Consider the following 16,360-nt stretch of genomic DNA (forward strand, 5'->3'; position numbering starts at 1 on the left):
TTGTGATTATGACTAACGAGAAAATTATAATAATAAAAAAATAATAATACAGTGATCAACGCTCACATCACATTTAAAAACATTTACCTAAAAAAAAAAAAACTTCACTTGTTATTAACCTAGTTTCAAAATAAGTCGTAATTTACACTGATAATGTTGTGTTCGTTCCCCAAGAAAACATCTGTGACAAAAAGCGAAAAAATAATCGACGTTACATTCATTTACAATCAACTTCGACGTGTTGAATTAGTTGCGTCAGTGGTGTCATTTTAGTAGGTTAAAGTAGGTAGTTGTCCATTAGAGGAATGTTAATTCAGTAGTGTAACTACATCTCGTATAGCATATATAAAAGTATAGTGTGATAGGTAGTTATTGGGCTGCCGCTTTCTTACGCACAGCTTGTTCGAAGTTTCAGTATGGAAATATAAAACTCACATCTAGAGTCTGTTTTTAATGCTTGTTACTAAACGCATTCATCTGTCTTTGAAGTTATTTGCTAGATCATGACTAGTGTGGGACAGTTCGTGGGATTTTACTGTCCCCCTGTTTAATGTTGGGTATATTTTGGTAATGTCCTAACTGTCAGTCTCTTTGTTATTTTGCAGCTTGTGCAAAGTTTCTGACTCCAGACCGGGGCTCCGGGTGTCTCCAACTTCACGTCCCTCGGCCTCGGGAACCGCTCGAACAGCACAGTCTGTTTCCGCGGGGTTCGACACCGGATCGTCCTTGTGGTCCTTCTTCCACTTCATCCTGCGGTTCTGAAACCAGATTTTAATCTGCCTCTCTGTGAGGCAGAGGGCTTGGGCTATCTCGATCCTCCGCCTGCGAGTCAGGTACCGGTTGAAGTGGAACTCCTTCTCCAGCTCCAGGGTCTGGTGCCGTGAGTAGGTCTGCCGCCCCCGCTTTCGATTTGGATCTGTGGGAGATATGATGCGTTGGCTGCATGAAAATACAGTTGTCTTCATGCGTGAGCTGTGATACAGTATGACGCATTAATTAATATGTTATTAATTACAAGAAGAATAAAAAATTGAAAATATCCTGGGTCTCTTTTTTTTTTATTGTGCAATAATTGTAGCTCATGATTTAATATTAGCCCCTATTCCCACACTCATTCACAAACACACACGCTAATAAGCAGGAGAAAACTGTTTTAATATCTGTGGAGCTGTGTCCTGCTCGTGTATTTGGCTCATGATACTCTCCATGCCTTTCCAATTAAAAGCCAACACTCCGCGCACCATAATTAAATTACAGCCTTTACGCATTTTCTTTCAAAAACGATTACAAATGTCTGTGTTTCAAATTATTTGCTTTCTAAGTCCGCCTGACTTCTTTATAACAGCACTGTTGCGTATTGATCCAGCAATGTGCTCGAACGAGTTTCAGAAAATAGCAGAGCCTCTGCAGTGCAGACCCAATTAGAAAAAGGAGCTGGAGAAAAACTGATTTACACAACAGGCTGGTCTTTTTTTACAACCACAAAGGGGAGAAGAGGCTATAAGAGTAATAGGAGTGCAGAGAAAACCCCCAGCGGCAAGGTCTCTGCGTACTGAGCACAGAAGCGCTGGCCAAATGAATTTATGGCTGCAGAACTCATTAGTTGCGCAATAAAACTTTTACGATTCTTTCCATGCAACACCAATGGCTTCACGAAATTAATTGGACCACTAACGATCAGTGTAAATATCACAATGTTTTGTAGAAGTATTGACCTGAGAACAGAGAAATAGCGCATGAGAGACCGTGTCAGCACGTACCTGATGCTTTCATCCAGGGGTACATCCGGTACTGTTTGTCCAGTGGCGAGGTGAGAGGTCCCTGCCCAGGATTGCAGCAGCTGTCGGCGAACAGGCGGCTCTGGCCAAACCGGCTGCAGTGCAGCGTGTGTGCGTCCTGCCCCTGGCTATAGGGCGAGGTAAACATAGGGTGGCTCTGGCACACGGCATTATTGACGCTGTAAACTCCAGACAGGGGTGGTGCAAAGGCGATGGCCGCAGCTGTCCGAGCCGAGACGAAGTCCTCTCCACTGGGTCCACTACTGCAAGAAGCCCGCTCCACGTTTGGGAACAGAGAACTACCCGCCGTATATTTGCTAAGAAGACCATCCACATAATAAGAACTCATATTTTTTCGCTCTGATTTGTTGGCCCAGAATCCTCAGTGTCGTTTTTACGAGGTAGCGTGATATATGACAGCAATACACCCTAGATTTACACCAAACCCCATTTTTACTCTGGACCAAAGAACTCACCCACGTGACTCAGGCCTTGCTCTCCCTGTCCAATGAGAGACGGACTTCATTGTGGCGCAGACTGCAGAGTGGGATTAACGCTTTAAACACACATAAACACACACAATGGAAAAATTCACACAGGTCCACTGATATTTAGAGTAGCCCACATAATTTACAGCTATGTATTTAAGTCATCTTTGTTTACCACAGTTTTGCAAATATTCATATTCTAGCTTTAATTTTTAATTGCATGTACATTTGTTGAACATGCTATTTGCCACTCTATGACGACAGTTTACCTTTAAATTATAATTATAACTTCTGTAGTAAATATACTCTTGGTTTTTGTATAATGGAGAAAAAGAAACGAATTTAAACAGATCTAATGGGAACTTGCTTTAAAAACAGCACATACACTCTCGTGTCATTAATAATAAAATGCATTATTCTTATATATTTTAATGCTGGAAATAACAAGCGCTGCGCGGAAGGAAATATATTGTTTATGTCCTGTTAGGGTTGAAATGTGTAGTTTTAGATTTTTCTTTTTTTTCTTTTGTCAAAGTAAAGTAGCCTGTGCTTATAATTAAAACAAAAAAAATGCGAATGATCACATTTACATATACATTTTGAACGGTTTAAATAAAAATACATTTTGTGGAAACTAAATCTGCATGCAGTGAGGAAAGGTGTCATGATTTTATTACTACATAACCCTGCTATTAAAGAAATTCTCTTACTCTTAAATTATTCGCGTTTACATTTATGTTTTTAGGAAGACAACAGTCAACAGAGCGCGGCTCTTTGGGGGCAGCAGCAGTGACTGTGCAGCCGCTGAGAGCTGCCTGTTTCATTCTTCCCTGAAGAGCTGCAGCCCGAAGAAGCGGTTTCAGAAGCGAGACTGTAAAAAAAAGGTGTGAAATTATTTTTGCTAGACTCTTAAAAATGTTACTACAGTTTGTTCCCCTGTGCAGGTTCATTAGGGGAGGGAGGGGGGGGGGGGGGGGTGTTAAAAGCTGTGATGTTGTGGAACAGTGGCGCCACCCGCTGGCGACTTGTAGAGACGGCAGGGTGGGGAGACAGCAGTGCGCAGGCGTGTTTTCCCTCTTTCTGCAGCAATCAGGGCAAAAAAAATAAGACAGGAGAAGGAGACAAAAGCTAAAATGTGACTTTATGGTTTAGTTCAGCAAAGCGCGGACATTCCTCACGTCTTAACAGACTCGTTTATATTAAAATACATACACAGGCCTGACTACAGGCCAACTACTGTGCTTGAAGCTAGCTGCTGGCTTTATTGCTCCTTCTCCATTAAGACAGGCCCAGCGAAAGACCAGAGGGCGGAAGGTTCCCAGGTAGAAACAAAAGATCCATCCAAATGACCGTGAGTCCTGCGCGTCCCCGTCGGGAAGAATCCAATAAAGCTGATCATTTCCGCTCGGCCTTTTGTCCAGAGCCCAGTCTCACAGAAAAGGGAAGGAAAAAAACAAATGGGTGCCATTCTGGAAACAGCCTAATTGTGTCTGGACGGCCATAAAGCCATTAAAACTGGAATGCCAGACAGTATAGCAGACCAGGCGTTTTATTGCACTGTCTTTGGTCGAGTCTTTGAAGTTTGGGTCCATCTGCGTCCTCTAACGCGTCACAACAGCTCTCCAGTTGGACTAAAGTCCGACTCACCTTTTACTAAAATAACCTGTATGCGCACTCCCCTTATTGATGATAAATTGGCTGTATGTGACAGAGCCTGATGGAGCCTCTCTGCAGCTCACACGGGTTTTACTTTTTGTATTTTGTGTCAAATACTTTCTGCAGCGTGCAGAGACTTGAAGCAGCCTCACACATGGAGGACCTTTCGTTTCTTGATAAACTATTTCAAGCTATTTTACCTACTGAATTAAAAAAATCACAAGACAGTTTAATTCACACCATACTGTCATTATGAGGTGGTTGTTACTTGTGTGGAGATGGTGCTAATGACGGTGGCTTTATTCCGAGCGGCCCTGTCATGTCTGAGCTCAACAGATACACACCGGCTGCATTATTTTGGGCTTCAGCCGTCGAAGCCCTCGATGTCTTTTTTTTTTTTTGTTTTGTGTCCTCTCGCCTCGCAGCGCTTTGCACCCCATAAAAGGTTATAGCGGTAATTGTCTTTTATGGCTGTATACAGCTAACAACATCCTCTGCCAAGACACAGCTCTGTCCCCAATCCAGATACACACACACACACACACACACATTAGGTGTGTACATTTAATTGGTGTGTGTGCTACCTGCAAAATAAAATGGTTAAAATTGGTTATTTGCAAAATATAATATGCAGTCAGTCCAATTATCCAAATATATATTGTATATTTCCATGTGCGTATTAATAGCTGGTTTACAGAAGCATTAAGTGTTTGTGTGCAGCAGGAAATTGCGAATTAGGAAAATTATGGAGCATTATTTCTTTTGATGACAGGGCAAAAATGAAATAAGAATATAACGTGGATGCGTTCGCAGATATAATTTGTTTTATTTAATAAATAAAGTACAAATTACATTTGTGAAGTCAGACGGTCAGCAGACCGTGAGGTATTCAATAAGTAGCCTACAGTGTTTTATTTCATGTTCTCTCACTAACAAACATTATATTCTTTCAAAATGTTACTCCCTGAAATTCATAGTATCTAATGCAAGCAAATCGACTATAATCCGCCATCGAAAACGTAGGTTATTGTAGGTAGTTGAAAGACATGTAGGTAGTCAATCATGTAATATAGCATCTATAACATATTATAATTTAGTAAGTATTTTCAAGAGGTTTCTGAGGTTTATGTAGCTACTTCGAAATACGATCAGTCTTGTTTATCTACGGCTCCAATGTTAGATTCAAACTCATGGTCATCAGTCATAGTTCTATAGCAGTGAGGGAGAAACAACAGGAAAAATAGTGGATATTTACAAACTATACGTTTCGGTAACTCTGAGATAGACAAATGTCGCTACAAACCAGGAAACACACACAGCTAAAAACACCCATACACAAACGAGCACAGGGACCAGGCCAACTAATACACATATACCGAGGTATTAATTCAAATTAACATGAGGAACGAAATTTAGAAAAATCATAAGAATCATCATCATCATCATCATCAGACGAGTGGGCACTGTTAAAATTGTGCAATATAAAGGTAGTCGCATCAAACTGAAGCCCAGCATGCTTTTTCTTTAAAAACAAGACAAGCCTAACAGCTTCTGTTATTATGGAACAATAAGACAATGAAGTTTAAAAACAAGGTCCAGCAGAGTTAAGAGCTTTCCACACGCAGAAGCTCGCCAACAGACTAAATACTGGTTCTCTAGGGTTCAGTCACTCGTCTTTCGGTGCGCCGTCTTTGTTAAACTTCTTCATCTTCATCCTGCGGTTCTGGAACCAGATTTTAACCTGTCTCTCGGTGAGGTTTAGCAGTCTCGCCACCTCGTACCTACGGTCCCTGGTCAGGTAGGTGTTAAAGAGGAATTCTTTCTCCAGCTCCAGGATCTGGTGCTTGGTGTACGGACAGCGCTTTTTTCTCGTGGCGCTCGCGTGGAGCCAGTTGGACACTGGGTTATCTGGAAAGAGTGGGGTGCGACAATGATGTGAGGGACCTGTGCTGTGCTGAGGGGCCAGATTTTAAAATAAACAAAAAAAAAGAAATACACACACACCGTTGCTAAATTGGGGCTGAGTAGGTAACTGTATGGTGGCTGCACACGTGTGGACGCAGCCAAACACACTGCGCTCCACTTTTAAAGCTGCAAAAGGTTATCTAATATAGCAATGGGAGCTGGCCCATTAACAGTCCCCATAAGGAAATGGCACGTTCAGAATGGCATCTGTTCAGACGCGCACCCCCCCATCACGCACCCCAACCCTCGCAGCTTAATGCGGTATAAATAGTATAACATAAAGGACTCGGCAGCGACTTACTTGGATCCAGGCCTGGTTTCTCTTCGCCCTCCCCGGTTATTTCCGCTGCTTGGCCGGACAGTGCATCCTTTTCCACCGGTGATGCCGTCGCCACGGTCCCGTTGGCGTAATCAGAGAGCAGCAGCGCTGTGTGGGAGCCCGGCATCGTCCCCTCAGCTCGCGCTCCCAGACCCTCCGGTTTGATTCCGTAGTGATGGGTCGTCGGTAATCCGGTCAGAGGCAGGGAACCGGACATGGGCTCCAGCAGCCACGATTGATATCGGCCATCTGTGTCTGCAGCCACCGGGCCCTGTGGATGCCCATAGTGGTGATGATAAACAGAGGAGACGGTCCCTGGGAACTGAGTGGGGACGTGGCTCCACGACGGCCCGAATACTGGAGGTTTGGACGCGAAGGTGCAAGTCCCAAGCTCGCTGTGGTCGCTAATGGAGGCGGGTTGTCTTGGGTGCTGAAGCCCAGGACCGGAGGGGTATCTCGGCACAGAGAGCTCCTCGTTCTCGGGCAAAATGAGGGAATCGACGTAGTAACTAGTCAGCGTTCCGGATGTCGACATGGCAAAAAAATTCTACTTTCACATGTACACAGTCATACAAACAGATGCATGCAAGAGTAAAACGCGCACACACACCATGCACACATACACATACACACGCAGTAAACCCAGCCTCACAAAATAACAATGTGGAGAAATCAAGTAGCAACTTGGCCCCACAGAGAACTACAGTGGACTAGTAATGGGGAGACAGGCTGCCATGCCATTGGGTAGCAGACACACGTGATCATAAAGGCTGAACAATAAAGGATAAATCAATCCCTCTGGTCATTAAATACTCACCCGCTCTCCTATAACAACCTCTAGTTTTAAAGCTGAGAATTATCAAGATATGTAAAAGATCTGCTATAAGTGGGACGGAAAATAGGAATAGCTGAAGAAAAGGATCTTGTTTTTTTTTTACAGTATCTCGCGCAGTTGCTGCTGTTTAAATCCCTCCTAGGTTATCCAAAACGATACAGTCTGTTTTTGGAAGCCTTATTTTACGAGGTACTTTATAGGACACGTAAGCACCCTACCATTGCTGTTCACCAACACATATTTTAACCACCACCGTATTAAAAAAAAAAAACGTTGCAACATAAAGCTCAGACGACGTCTGGATCTGACATCAAGTTGGTACAAATTGCATTTTACATATTTTGTCGCGTGTTGGCACTATTAAACACCGTCTTCTACCTTCTCCTCTTTTCACCTTCAAATATCAAATGCTCACAGAGAAAAACAAGACTCGTAAAAAAGCTATTTGCAGTTCAGCATTTAAATAAGATAAATCTGTGTAGGTCCGGGTTCAGTTCAAATAAAAGAATAGACTGACCCAATGCATATCGTAAAGGAGAATATATATATATATATATGTATATACATATATTTTTTACAATATCCAAACACCAGTGATTTGGACAAAGATACTCACCATACGCGTAACCGCATAAGATCTGTGCGTAATTTTTACCGTAAATATTTCAGGACTGCATTTTACACAACTCACCAAGAACACCAATATGAGTTATTTCAGATTATTCAAAAGATTTTATTTGGACATTTTCAGTCAGGTTTTAAAAAAAAAAACAATAAAGAAGCATGACTATTTTAATTTCAAGTTTGTTTTGTTAATTGTAGTTTACAGACTATTGTTAGTCTGTAATTACGGCGTCAAACTGTGGTTTTATACAAACCTAACATGCATAACCTCTAACTGCGTTTGCAAAAAAGAAACTTAAAGAAATGTTTGTTACAAAGTAGTCACAAAAATACAAAATAAAATAGAACAACACTGATAAAACGAGAAAGCAAGAAAAAAAGAAAAAGAATAAATATGGCGTACACACTGTGTTACTGAGCTACTGCGTTAAAGATAGAGGGCCATTTATTAATTATTGAATTAATAAAAGGAGAAAAGAAACAAAGCTGACAGTGACTCCCGGTTTCTTTAGGCTTAACCCGTTTATTGTTGCACAGGTCTACATGCTCGTATTCACCGCCATTATCAAATAAACTAATGTCTGCTAGCAGCCCAAGGTCCGGTGTAAAGTTACACTTAAATAGAGCAAAGAACATGCGTAATGTGATGTTTGTGGTTTCCTCCTTTTAAAATGAAATGGTGCAAGGAGTGGCGGGAACACATTTCAAACATACTGCGCGTAGTAGCGGTTCTGGTATTTGTAATAAATAAAAATAAATATATCATCATATGATACTGCCCGATAATGTGTTGTAGCGTTAAAAGGAAATTATACATCAATAAACACCTAATTAACTATGTATTATCCTTAATTCTGAGCTGGAGTAGGAGATGGTTTCATATTTTGTTATTTAAGAAGTAAGCGCAGTCTCACAAAATAAAATCCATGGAAATTTGACAGAAATCTGGTGGCTGTGTGTGTATAAATAAATATACATCTTAAGCTCAATGTTGCAGATCTACAAATCAGCAACCTTGAGTTCTCACATATTCCGCTGCACGTTTTTTTTTTTTTTTTTTTTTTATTACCAGCAAATAAATGGAGAGCTTGGCCAACACCCCACAAGGCCACAGGCAATTAAACGCACAGGAATTCTCCCCACTCTGCTGTTACTATTCTGCATTTCGCAGAGGAGCACAGCAGACGACATAAGGTGTCTATAATGTGCATTCTAGTTACAGTCTAGCACCTCACTGTTACTTGCACATTATTTGGCCAACAGACATCAAACAAGCCGAGGGGGGAAAGGAGCGGCTGTGCGCCTATTTGTGCACTAAAAGTTAGAATAGACAAACACCTTTAGAGCAGGAAAAGACGCCACTATGCCAATGGCTCTCAGGCTGTAAACCTAAATCAGGGTGTTTTTTCACCCAGTTTACCGCAGGGGCTATTCACTTCTTTTGCTTCTGCAGATAACAGCCTGTCTGGCGGATCTAAATATCGCCATAAAGCCCTTCCCCTCCTTTTGTCTGAGCCACCATTGCGCAGCGGAAGCATCCGGTCTCATTGCCCACGGAGGTCGCTGTTGCCCCATTCACCTTCCCCTTCCCCTCCACTGCAGTGGTCGTAACCGAGGCCTTGTCTGGCGTGTCTGCGTCACTACTACTCACGGAAAACACTCACGGCTTTAGTCTTAATCCCACATCCACGACGCATGCAGCCCGGATTTGAATGTGTTTCAGCAAATTCAGCACACACACCCGCTCATGCTCATGTTAACGACAAAAACACGTATAGAAAAGACAACATTAAACAGGCTAACATTACACACATCTGCTACCCATGCACCCCCCCTCTCCGATTTATAAGCCAGACAGGGTTTTGTGCTTCCAAAGACAACCTATGCACAATTTCTGACAAATCCCATCATCTTTATGTCTCCGATTTGCTTCCCGTTTGGTTTCGGTGTATGTAACTGGGGCAATTAAGACAGTTTCATGTTGCAGAGTTAGAAAACGACCCCAACAACATGAAACTACCTAAACCACTCGACAGTCGCTCTGGGCCTCAAGTCAAACACACTCAAGTCAATTCATAATGCGCCGTGGTCGTCGGTTCCGTCATCGAGAGTCCACAAAACCGTCTGGATTGAGAGAGTATACAACTGCATTGTACACACTACAGTGAGGCCGCTGCAACAAGGCGCAAAATGAACAAATTCACAATGATGGATGGACTTACCCAAACCTTCAAATGTCAGTCCCAGTATTCCCAAACTAAAGCACAATAATGTTTTATCCACAGTGTGTCTGTACAGATCAGATTAGTAGCTGAGTGCACGGCCTCCTCTCCGTCTGAAAGGCTCTCTCACGACTGAAGCTGCTCTTAGAGGAGAGGGAGAAACCTCATGTAGCAGCCAGTCATAAAACTCTACAATAGCCGGCTGGGCATGCAGCTAGACGGCTTATAGCCTAATATCTTAATTATTTCCGATGGCCATTACAGTAGTCCCTAGAAACATTTGTGACTCACAAAGAAACAAGCACATCACCAGTGGAGGAGTTCCTACTATTTTGAATTTGGGATTTCAAACACAATCATTTTCTTCTACTGTATGACGCTCATTGACTAAAAAAAAAAAAAAAAAACATAAACCACAGTACAAAAATACAAACACCTAACTTCTTATAATGCGAGCTTATAATTTATTAAGCATTACACAAAAAAACACAACGTCATATGTACACAGAAATATACAATTAAAACAATCCTCCTTCACTTTGCGCACCGTTGTGGGTTAAACGTCCTCAACGTGAATAAAGACTCAGTTTATACATTTAGGTCATACACGGAATATCCTATATCATCGTAGACTACATCTAATGCTCAAGGATGAAATATTCATTACATTATATTTCAGAGTGTTTAAATTGGATTTTTTTTTTAAAATGAGGGTAAAGTTTAAACAACAATTCCAAATTTAAATCAAATAGTTTGGAATATTTTTCCAGCTGTGGGGGGAGAGTGAATAATCGAGTTGAAGAGGCTCTGTGTTTTATAAATTGCACTGATTTAACTCCACCGACGACACAATCCGACCACACGACAAGAGGGGGACAGAAACGGGCCATCTAACAGAACCCACAACACTCACTTGTTTTCTTTTTCTCAGTGAGTCACAGCGGACGATGCGTTGACGTTAAAGCGTGTGTGGAAATTACAGAAAGCTGTAACCCGCAGTGAAATTGAAATTAGTCATTTGGTGGGCAAAGTGATGCGGGAGTGTGGTGGGGCTGGAGAAAAGGGGGCCTCGTTGATTTCGTGGATTTTCTTGTATTTTAATATATTCACCTCGTGTATCATGAAAATCCGTAGTTGGAGGTGAGCTCGCGGATCCTGTTCTCCCGCGTCATTTTCTTCAGTTTCATCCTGCGGTTCTGAAACCAGATTTTAACCTGTCTGTCCGTCAGGTGGACGCTTTTGCTGATCTCTAGGCGGCGCTCTCGGGTCAGGTACATGTTGAAGAGGAACTCCTTCTCCAGCTCCAGCGTCTGGTGCTTGGTGTATGGACAGCGTTTCTTCCGGCCGCTTTTTGCTGTCAGCCAGTTGGCAGTGTTTTCACTTTTTGGGTCCCCTAAAGAAAATGGCAGACAAACATGGGTTTTTACGCACTGCATCACGATATCCCGCAGTGTATGTGACACTGCACAGGCATCATCTGGTGTGTGTGTGTGTCCATGTTTGTATTAAATCAGGTATCATTTACACATGGCAGTAACATTTGGGTGTGTGTGTTGTTTTAAGCTTTGTCTAACATGCCTTGGTGGTTAAAACAGGGAAAAGTAGTTAAACAAATATTACATGCCAGCACATACCATTTGCCATCAACAGTCCAAAGTGGGAAAAACATTTTAGTGTTAGGACAAGGTGCAATATCCTAAAAATATTATGGCAGACATATTGTGTGCCTGGACTAATTCATTTAGGCGAATTTTACGCAGCGGGCAAAAGAAAGACTGTCTATAACTATTACGTTTTATTACTTAAAAATAAACTATTTGTGGCTAATCACACGGTTCAAACAAATATGGCACATTAAAGAAAATCTGGTTTTAACCCATACTTATTTAAATACTAATGTTTAAATGATACGAAACGTGTTCATGCGCAATTACGCAATTTTAACGCATTTATTTCCATAGCAACTTTTGTAATTTGAGGTATATGAGTTATTAGGGTTTCCAGCACCTTGACTTGTCATTGCAGCCTGTCCAGTAAAATAAAACTAGACAAGCGCCACTAAAAACCGCCACTCTACCTGTGTACAAACACAACAGTGCCGCACCACACCTGTGTCACACCGTGCTCACCTTTCGTGGTCTTCGCAGGTCTCTCTTTGTCATGCTCGTCTGTCTCTTCTGCTGAGGAGGCTTCTGCATCAGAGGAGTCGCGTGCCTCCTCGGCCCCCGGTGCAGTGTGAGGCTGCAGGTCGGCTTTTCCCGAGGACGCGGGCTCCTCGGTGTTTCTCCCTTCCTGCGCCGTCGCTGGAGCAGAAGTAGAGGTTGGCGGCGTGTTGAAAGGAGCGGGAGCAGTGGGGTGTAGGCCAAAATGAGAATGGGAAGGGTTCGGTTGGGGGCCGTTGGTGTTGTAAAGTTTATGAGAATGTGTATGCGTCTGAGACAAGCGGAAGTAGCCCGGCACAGGCACAGAGCCCCCGCCGCCATCAGTAACTGTACAAGCTGTAGTTAATCTGGAATATGTAAGATCTTCGGCGGTGGAGGCTTTGGGGCACTTCGGCTGCTCATACAGGCAGTAGGTGCTCTCTTCCTTAATGTTCTGCGGGAACGAGCAGGGCGCGACCTGGGGACCTACCGGGTGCTCTTGTTCCATTCGACATGACCTCTGCGCGTCCATCCACATCTCCATGCTGGACATGTACGCGCCCGAGGTGGAAACCATATTTTGGGGACCAACCTCGCCACGCTTACCCACACCTGGGAAATATCCATAGTTGTGTAGTCCGTAAGGCACTTCTGTAGCGGTACTATGAGGCACGCACACCGCACTTCCCGTGTAGTGACCTCCGCCGCTGTCGGTTCGGCCACTGATCAGAGAATCCACTAAAAACGCATTTCCTGACGGGCTGTCCGAACATGACATTATTGTGGTGTATTTTGGCGAAGGGAGAAGATAGCCCTTTCTGGCTGACATTTCTTGTGCAAAACATGCTGGATATGATTAGAGGCACCCCCTCTCCGCTGTGTGAACTGTAAAACCAATGGCAATGCTGGAAGATGGACAGCCCCTCCCACTGTGAAGCTACGTAGCAGAGCGTTATCCATCATGGAGCTGAGGCAGAGGAAGGAGATAGCACAGCAATCAGTGCGTTCCCAAACCCTTTAATACGCTACTATTAGCCCGTACAACGGGCGAGGTCCAGCACGATGCAAAGTCTGAAAAAGCATTTTCATCATACAAATCTGCATTTAATGAATACATTACCTAAACAAGCTTGTGCAACGCATCTCGGCTGCACAGATCACCGAGTAATGTTTGCAGCAGTGATTGCCCCACATGCAAATGTGACCACAAAGCTCAGCAACATATGCAACACAGGCGAGCCGTGCTTATTAATACTCAAACCTCCGAACTGACACATAATGATAGTTGTGGAAGTACAAAAATAAAGCTAAAGAATCCAACTGCTTTTCGTTTCCAACACATCCAAACTAATGTACGTGAAGGAAAAATGTGGATTCACGTTGGCAAATCAAGTTTTAAAAGTGCATTGCTGCTGAAAAGCACCACAAAAAGACATAAAGTAACAAAGCCTTTGGATTTAGTGGTAGTAAAGTGTTTTAAAGTGCAGCGAGAATTTGCCTTTGGCAATGTGACTTGGCAAAAATTCGTTTTATAGGACGCATCCTTTAGCCTGGAGAACGTCGGAGCTCTTCCGCACCAAGGTGTTAAGACTAATGTTGCCTGGAGGATACAGTAAGTAATATCCAACACACTACTGTGTCAATTTTATTCAGATTTTAGTTTATGTGTTCTTCCAGCGGGACGGTCTTAGAAACAACAAGTTTACATTGTTTCATTTCTTTCAGTACTACAGAAAAATACTGCATTAGATTAATAATAACCTAGTTACAAATACAATGGCCTACAGCAGAGGTAAATTAAGTCAAATTAATTTTAGTTGCTAAAACTGTGCTCGTGCCTAAACAAAAGCAAAACCGTTCAATGCAACACACGAGCAAATAGAATTACAATTACCAACACGCCTATGAAAAAAAAAGAAAAACAAGTAGCTCATTCAATATTTGACAAATAATTATTTGACATATTTTCGCACCTATCAGCCTAAAGAACATCCCCCATATTAACTATAATACTTTGTCTTAATATAAAACTCAGGCGAACATAATTTAACATTTCTAATACAACATGAAAATAATTTTGAGGGTTTGTATTTTAGTAGCTATTATACAAGCATGTTTTGTTTTGTTTTACTAATATAGTAACAGGAAATGAGCTCTAATCTCAATCTCTACCCGAATAATCATTACGCATGATGTCAAAACAGTTAAAGCTGCGTATACAGACATTCAAAGGCATTTGGGGCAAATGGTTTATTTCAGGTTTTACAACAGCATTATTTTATATTTCGTGTAAATATCAAATAATCATAAGAACTGCTGTACACACATCTGACATTGTGCAAATGGCTAAATTTGTGCAGGAGCAGTCACAGTGTGCCACAGCAAAGCAGACGTAAAGCCTGCACATACAAGTCATCCTGTCGGTCCAATTTGGGGCAATAAGGCCAACAATAAAACTCTCCTTCCATCTCATAGTGTCCTTGGCCATGTGCACTCTATAGCTCTCTCCAGGTTGAAGTTAATCTCGGCCAGCTTTGCCATTACCAGGCCCAGGTGGCCGCTATCCCCCCCGGGTTTGTTTGCAGCCTGTTGTACTGAAACGGGGAAAATTTGGCTGAAATTCATAAATTGAGCCCATTTAGGTTTTCAAAGGTTTAGGTTTCTCTCTCACTGACAGCTCATTTATGGACTTTGGCTTAGATTTTAGCGCGTCCACGGTGGAAATTTGTCAATCGCAGCTGTTCAAGGCGCACATATTTCAAATAACTTGAGTGACTTTAAGTCGGTCGTGGGTTATTTATATGTACATGAATATGACACAATAGCCTATTTTAAAAGCATTACATGTTATAGTTTTTTGTTTTTTTTTTTTAAGCCAGGAGTATTTTCCGCAGTGCAGGACTGTTAAAGGCCGCGCGTCGAGCAAATTCCCCCCAAACCATAAAATAATTCACATGAATATAAAGAAAGGCAACTATAAGCTTACTACAGCTATAAGTCCAAAGTCTGTGTACTCTTCCCCACAGTGGTCTGCTCCTTAAGAGACATATGAGCCGGTAAGGAAACTGAATACATCAATTAATTACGTGCGCGCAGTATTAGGTTGTGTAATCCTGCACACTTCGTGGCGTTGTGCTGGCATGGAGACCTATCGATATCTTTGTGTTACAGTTATTAATTGTAGCTATTAAATCTTCATTTTCACAGCTGCCCGGCTATTAGATCCTCAAAACAGTTTACTCTGACCACTGGCTTTGATCAGGCCCATATAATCGTGGCCGAAGAGGCCGTTTGAGCCGTATCATGTTCGTCCCGAGTGCAGTTATGAACAATAATGCGGCGTTTTATTACATCCAGCGGAAGCATTTATTTTTCACGAGAGACAAAAGAGCTAGAGACTCGGTCCACACGCATTAAGGTCCAGAATAGCCACTAGTCACTTGGACTGACACCGAATAGCCTCACAGTACAGATCGGTGTGTGTGTGACAGGGAGGAAAAGGGAGACGCGATTGTTGCTCTATCACAATCAAATCGACGCTCCTAATAACGGCGTTTGCACACTTGGCACGTACAGGGAAGAAATGCGTCTTGGAAGGACGTCAAATGTTGTTAGCGGATTCTTTGAAGAGGAGAAAGGCGAAGACGCACACGAGCCAGCTGCTGTAATTTCAGATGAGCTGCTTTAACACGAGAACCATCTGAAAAATGAAATCATTTGTTTTGTATCCAGCCCCCACTGCTTACTGCTGTGTCATTAAGATACTAACTGTAGCCATTTTTAATCATTAAGGCAGACTTTCCCCCAAATCCAAAACATTTGTGGTTAGATTGGACGGGGCTGCAGATCTCTCCAGGTATAAGCCGGCCATGCTATACTTCACCCATTAAAAAGCTCAAGCTCAGCAAAATGAATAGCACATGCAGCATGAGGGCTTGGCACAGATGTGTTGCCTTATTAGGGCCCCCAGGAAGAATCTCTCTACCGCACGGACCAGCGCACAGCGCCGAGGAAACTAGACATGAAAAGGTTCCTATCTCAAAACCAGCGCGTCTCGCATGCCAGAGAAGAACGAGTGAGGCAAACGCGTACAGAAAAGCTGCTCTCGCAGCAGATAAACTATTCAAGCCCCAGTGTGTGTTGACAAGTTTTACCTGCTCCAAGACGAAAAGATCCACGGCCATGACATTGGTCCCAATGGCGCCGCCCGGTGGCAGAGGAGAGGCTAATCCTGCGCGCGGCCACTAAACTGATTCGAGCTGTCGAGGGGGGAAAAAGCCTCCAGAGTGAAGTCTACGCTGCAAACAGGCAGGAGCTTTTCCAGTTCGTCCT

At 42.8% G+C, this 16,360-nt stretch overlaps 3 protein-coding genes across 3 annotated transcripts; all 3 read right to left on the reverse strand.

Moving 5' to 3' along the window:
• Window positions 1-530: 530 nt before the first annotated feature.
• Window positions 531-2,127, reverse strand: LOC113153861 (homeobox protein Hox-A7). Its single transcript, XM_026347732.1, has 2 exons — window positions 1,761-2,127; window positions 531-916 (listed from the first exon to the last, which is right to left on the reverse strand). Exons 1-2 carry the CDS (start codon window positions 2,125-2,127, stop codon window positions 576-578), a joined length of 708 nt encoding a protein of 235 aa, XP_026203517.1. The 3' UTR covers window positions 531-575.
• Window positions 2,128-5,588: 3,461 nt separating this feature from the next.
• hoxa9a (homeobox A9a) lies at window positions 5,589-6,777 on the reverse strand. The gene is made up of 2 exons (XM_026347727.1): window positions 6,189-6,777; window positions 5,589-5,830 (listed from the first exon to the last, which is right to left on the reverse strand). The coding sequence occupies exons 1-2, from the start codon at window positions 6,739-6,741 to the stop codon at window positions 5,589-5,591; spliced, it is 795 nt and encodes a 264-aa protein (XP_026203512.1). The 5' UTR covers window positions 6,742-6,777.
• Window positions 6,778-11,005: 4,228 nt separating this feature from the next.
• LOC113153846 (homeobox protein Hox-A10) lies at window positions 11,006-12,857 on the reverse strand. Its single transcript, XM_026347717.1, has 2 exons — window positions 12,017-12,857; window positions 11,006-11,280 (listed from the first exon to the last, which is right to left on the reverse strand). Exons 1-2 carry the CDS (start codon window positions 12,855-12,857, stop codon window positions 11,006-11,008), a joined length of 1,116 nt encoding a protein of 371 aa, XP_026203502.1.
• Window positions 12,858-16,360: the final 3,503 nt, after the last annotated feature.

The sequence above is a fragment of the Anabas testudineus genome, chromosome 11 (genome assembly GCF_900324465.2).
Source record: "Anabas testudineus chromosome 11, fAnaTes1.2, whole genome shotgun sequence".
Taxonomy (NCBI): domain Eukaryota; kingdom Metazoa; phylum Chordata; class Actinopteri; order Anabantiformes; family Anabantidae; genus Anabas; species Anabas testudineus.

Excerpts from the sequence above, each read along its gene's own strand:
- LOC113153861 (XM_026347732.1), bottom strand. The coding sequence starts at position 2,127 with ATGAGTTCTTATTATGTGGATGGTCTTCTTAGCAAATATACGGCGGGT. Across the intron at positions 917-1,760 it reads CCCCTGGATGAAAGCATCAG|ATCCAAATCGAAAGCGGGGG; the intron begins GTACGTGCTGAC and ends TATCTCCCACAG.
- hoxa9a (XM_026347727.1), bottom strand. The coding sequence starts at position 6,741 with ATGTCGACATCCGGAACGCTGACTAGTTACTACGTCGATTCCCTCATT. Across the intron at positions 5,831-6,188 it reads GAAACCAGGCCTGGATCCAA|ATAACCCAGTGTCCAACTGG; the intron begins GTAAGTCGCTGC and ends CACTCTTTCCAG.
- LOC113153846 (XM_026347717.1), bottom strand. The coding sequence starts at position 12,857 with ATGTCAGCCAGAAAGGGCTATCTTCTCCCTTCGCCAAAATACACCACA. Across the intron at positions 11,281-12,016 it reads ACCTGCGAAGACCACGAAAG|GGGACCCAAAAAGTGAAAAC; the intron begins GTGAGCACGGTG and ends CATTTTCTTTAG.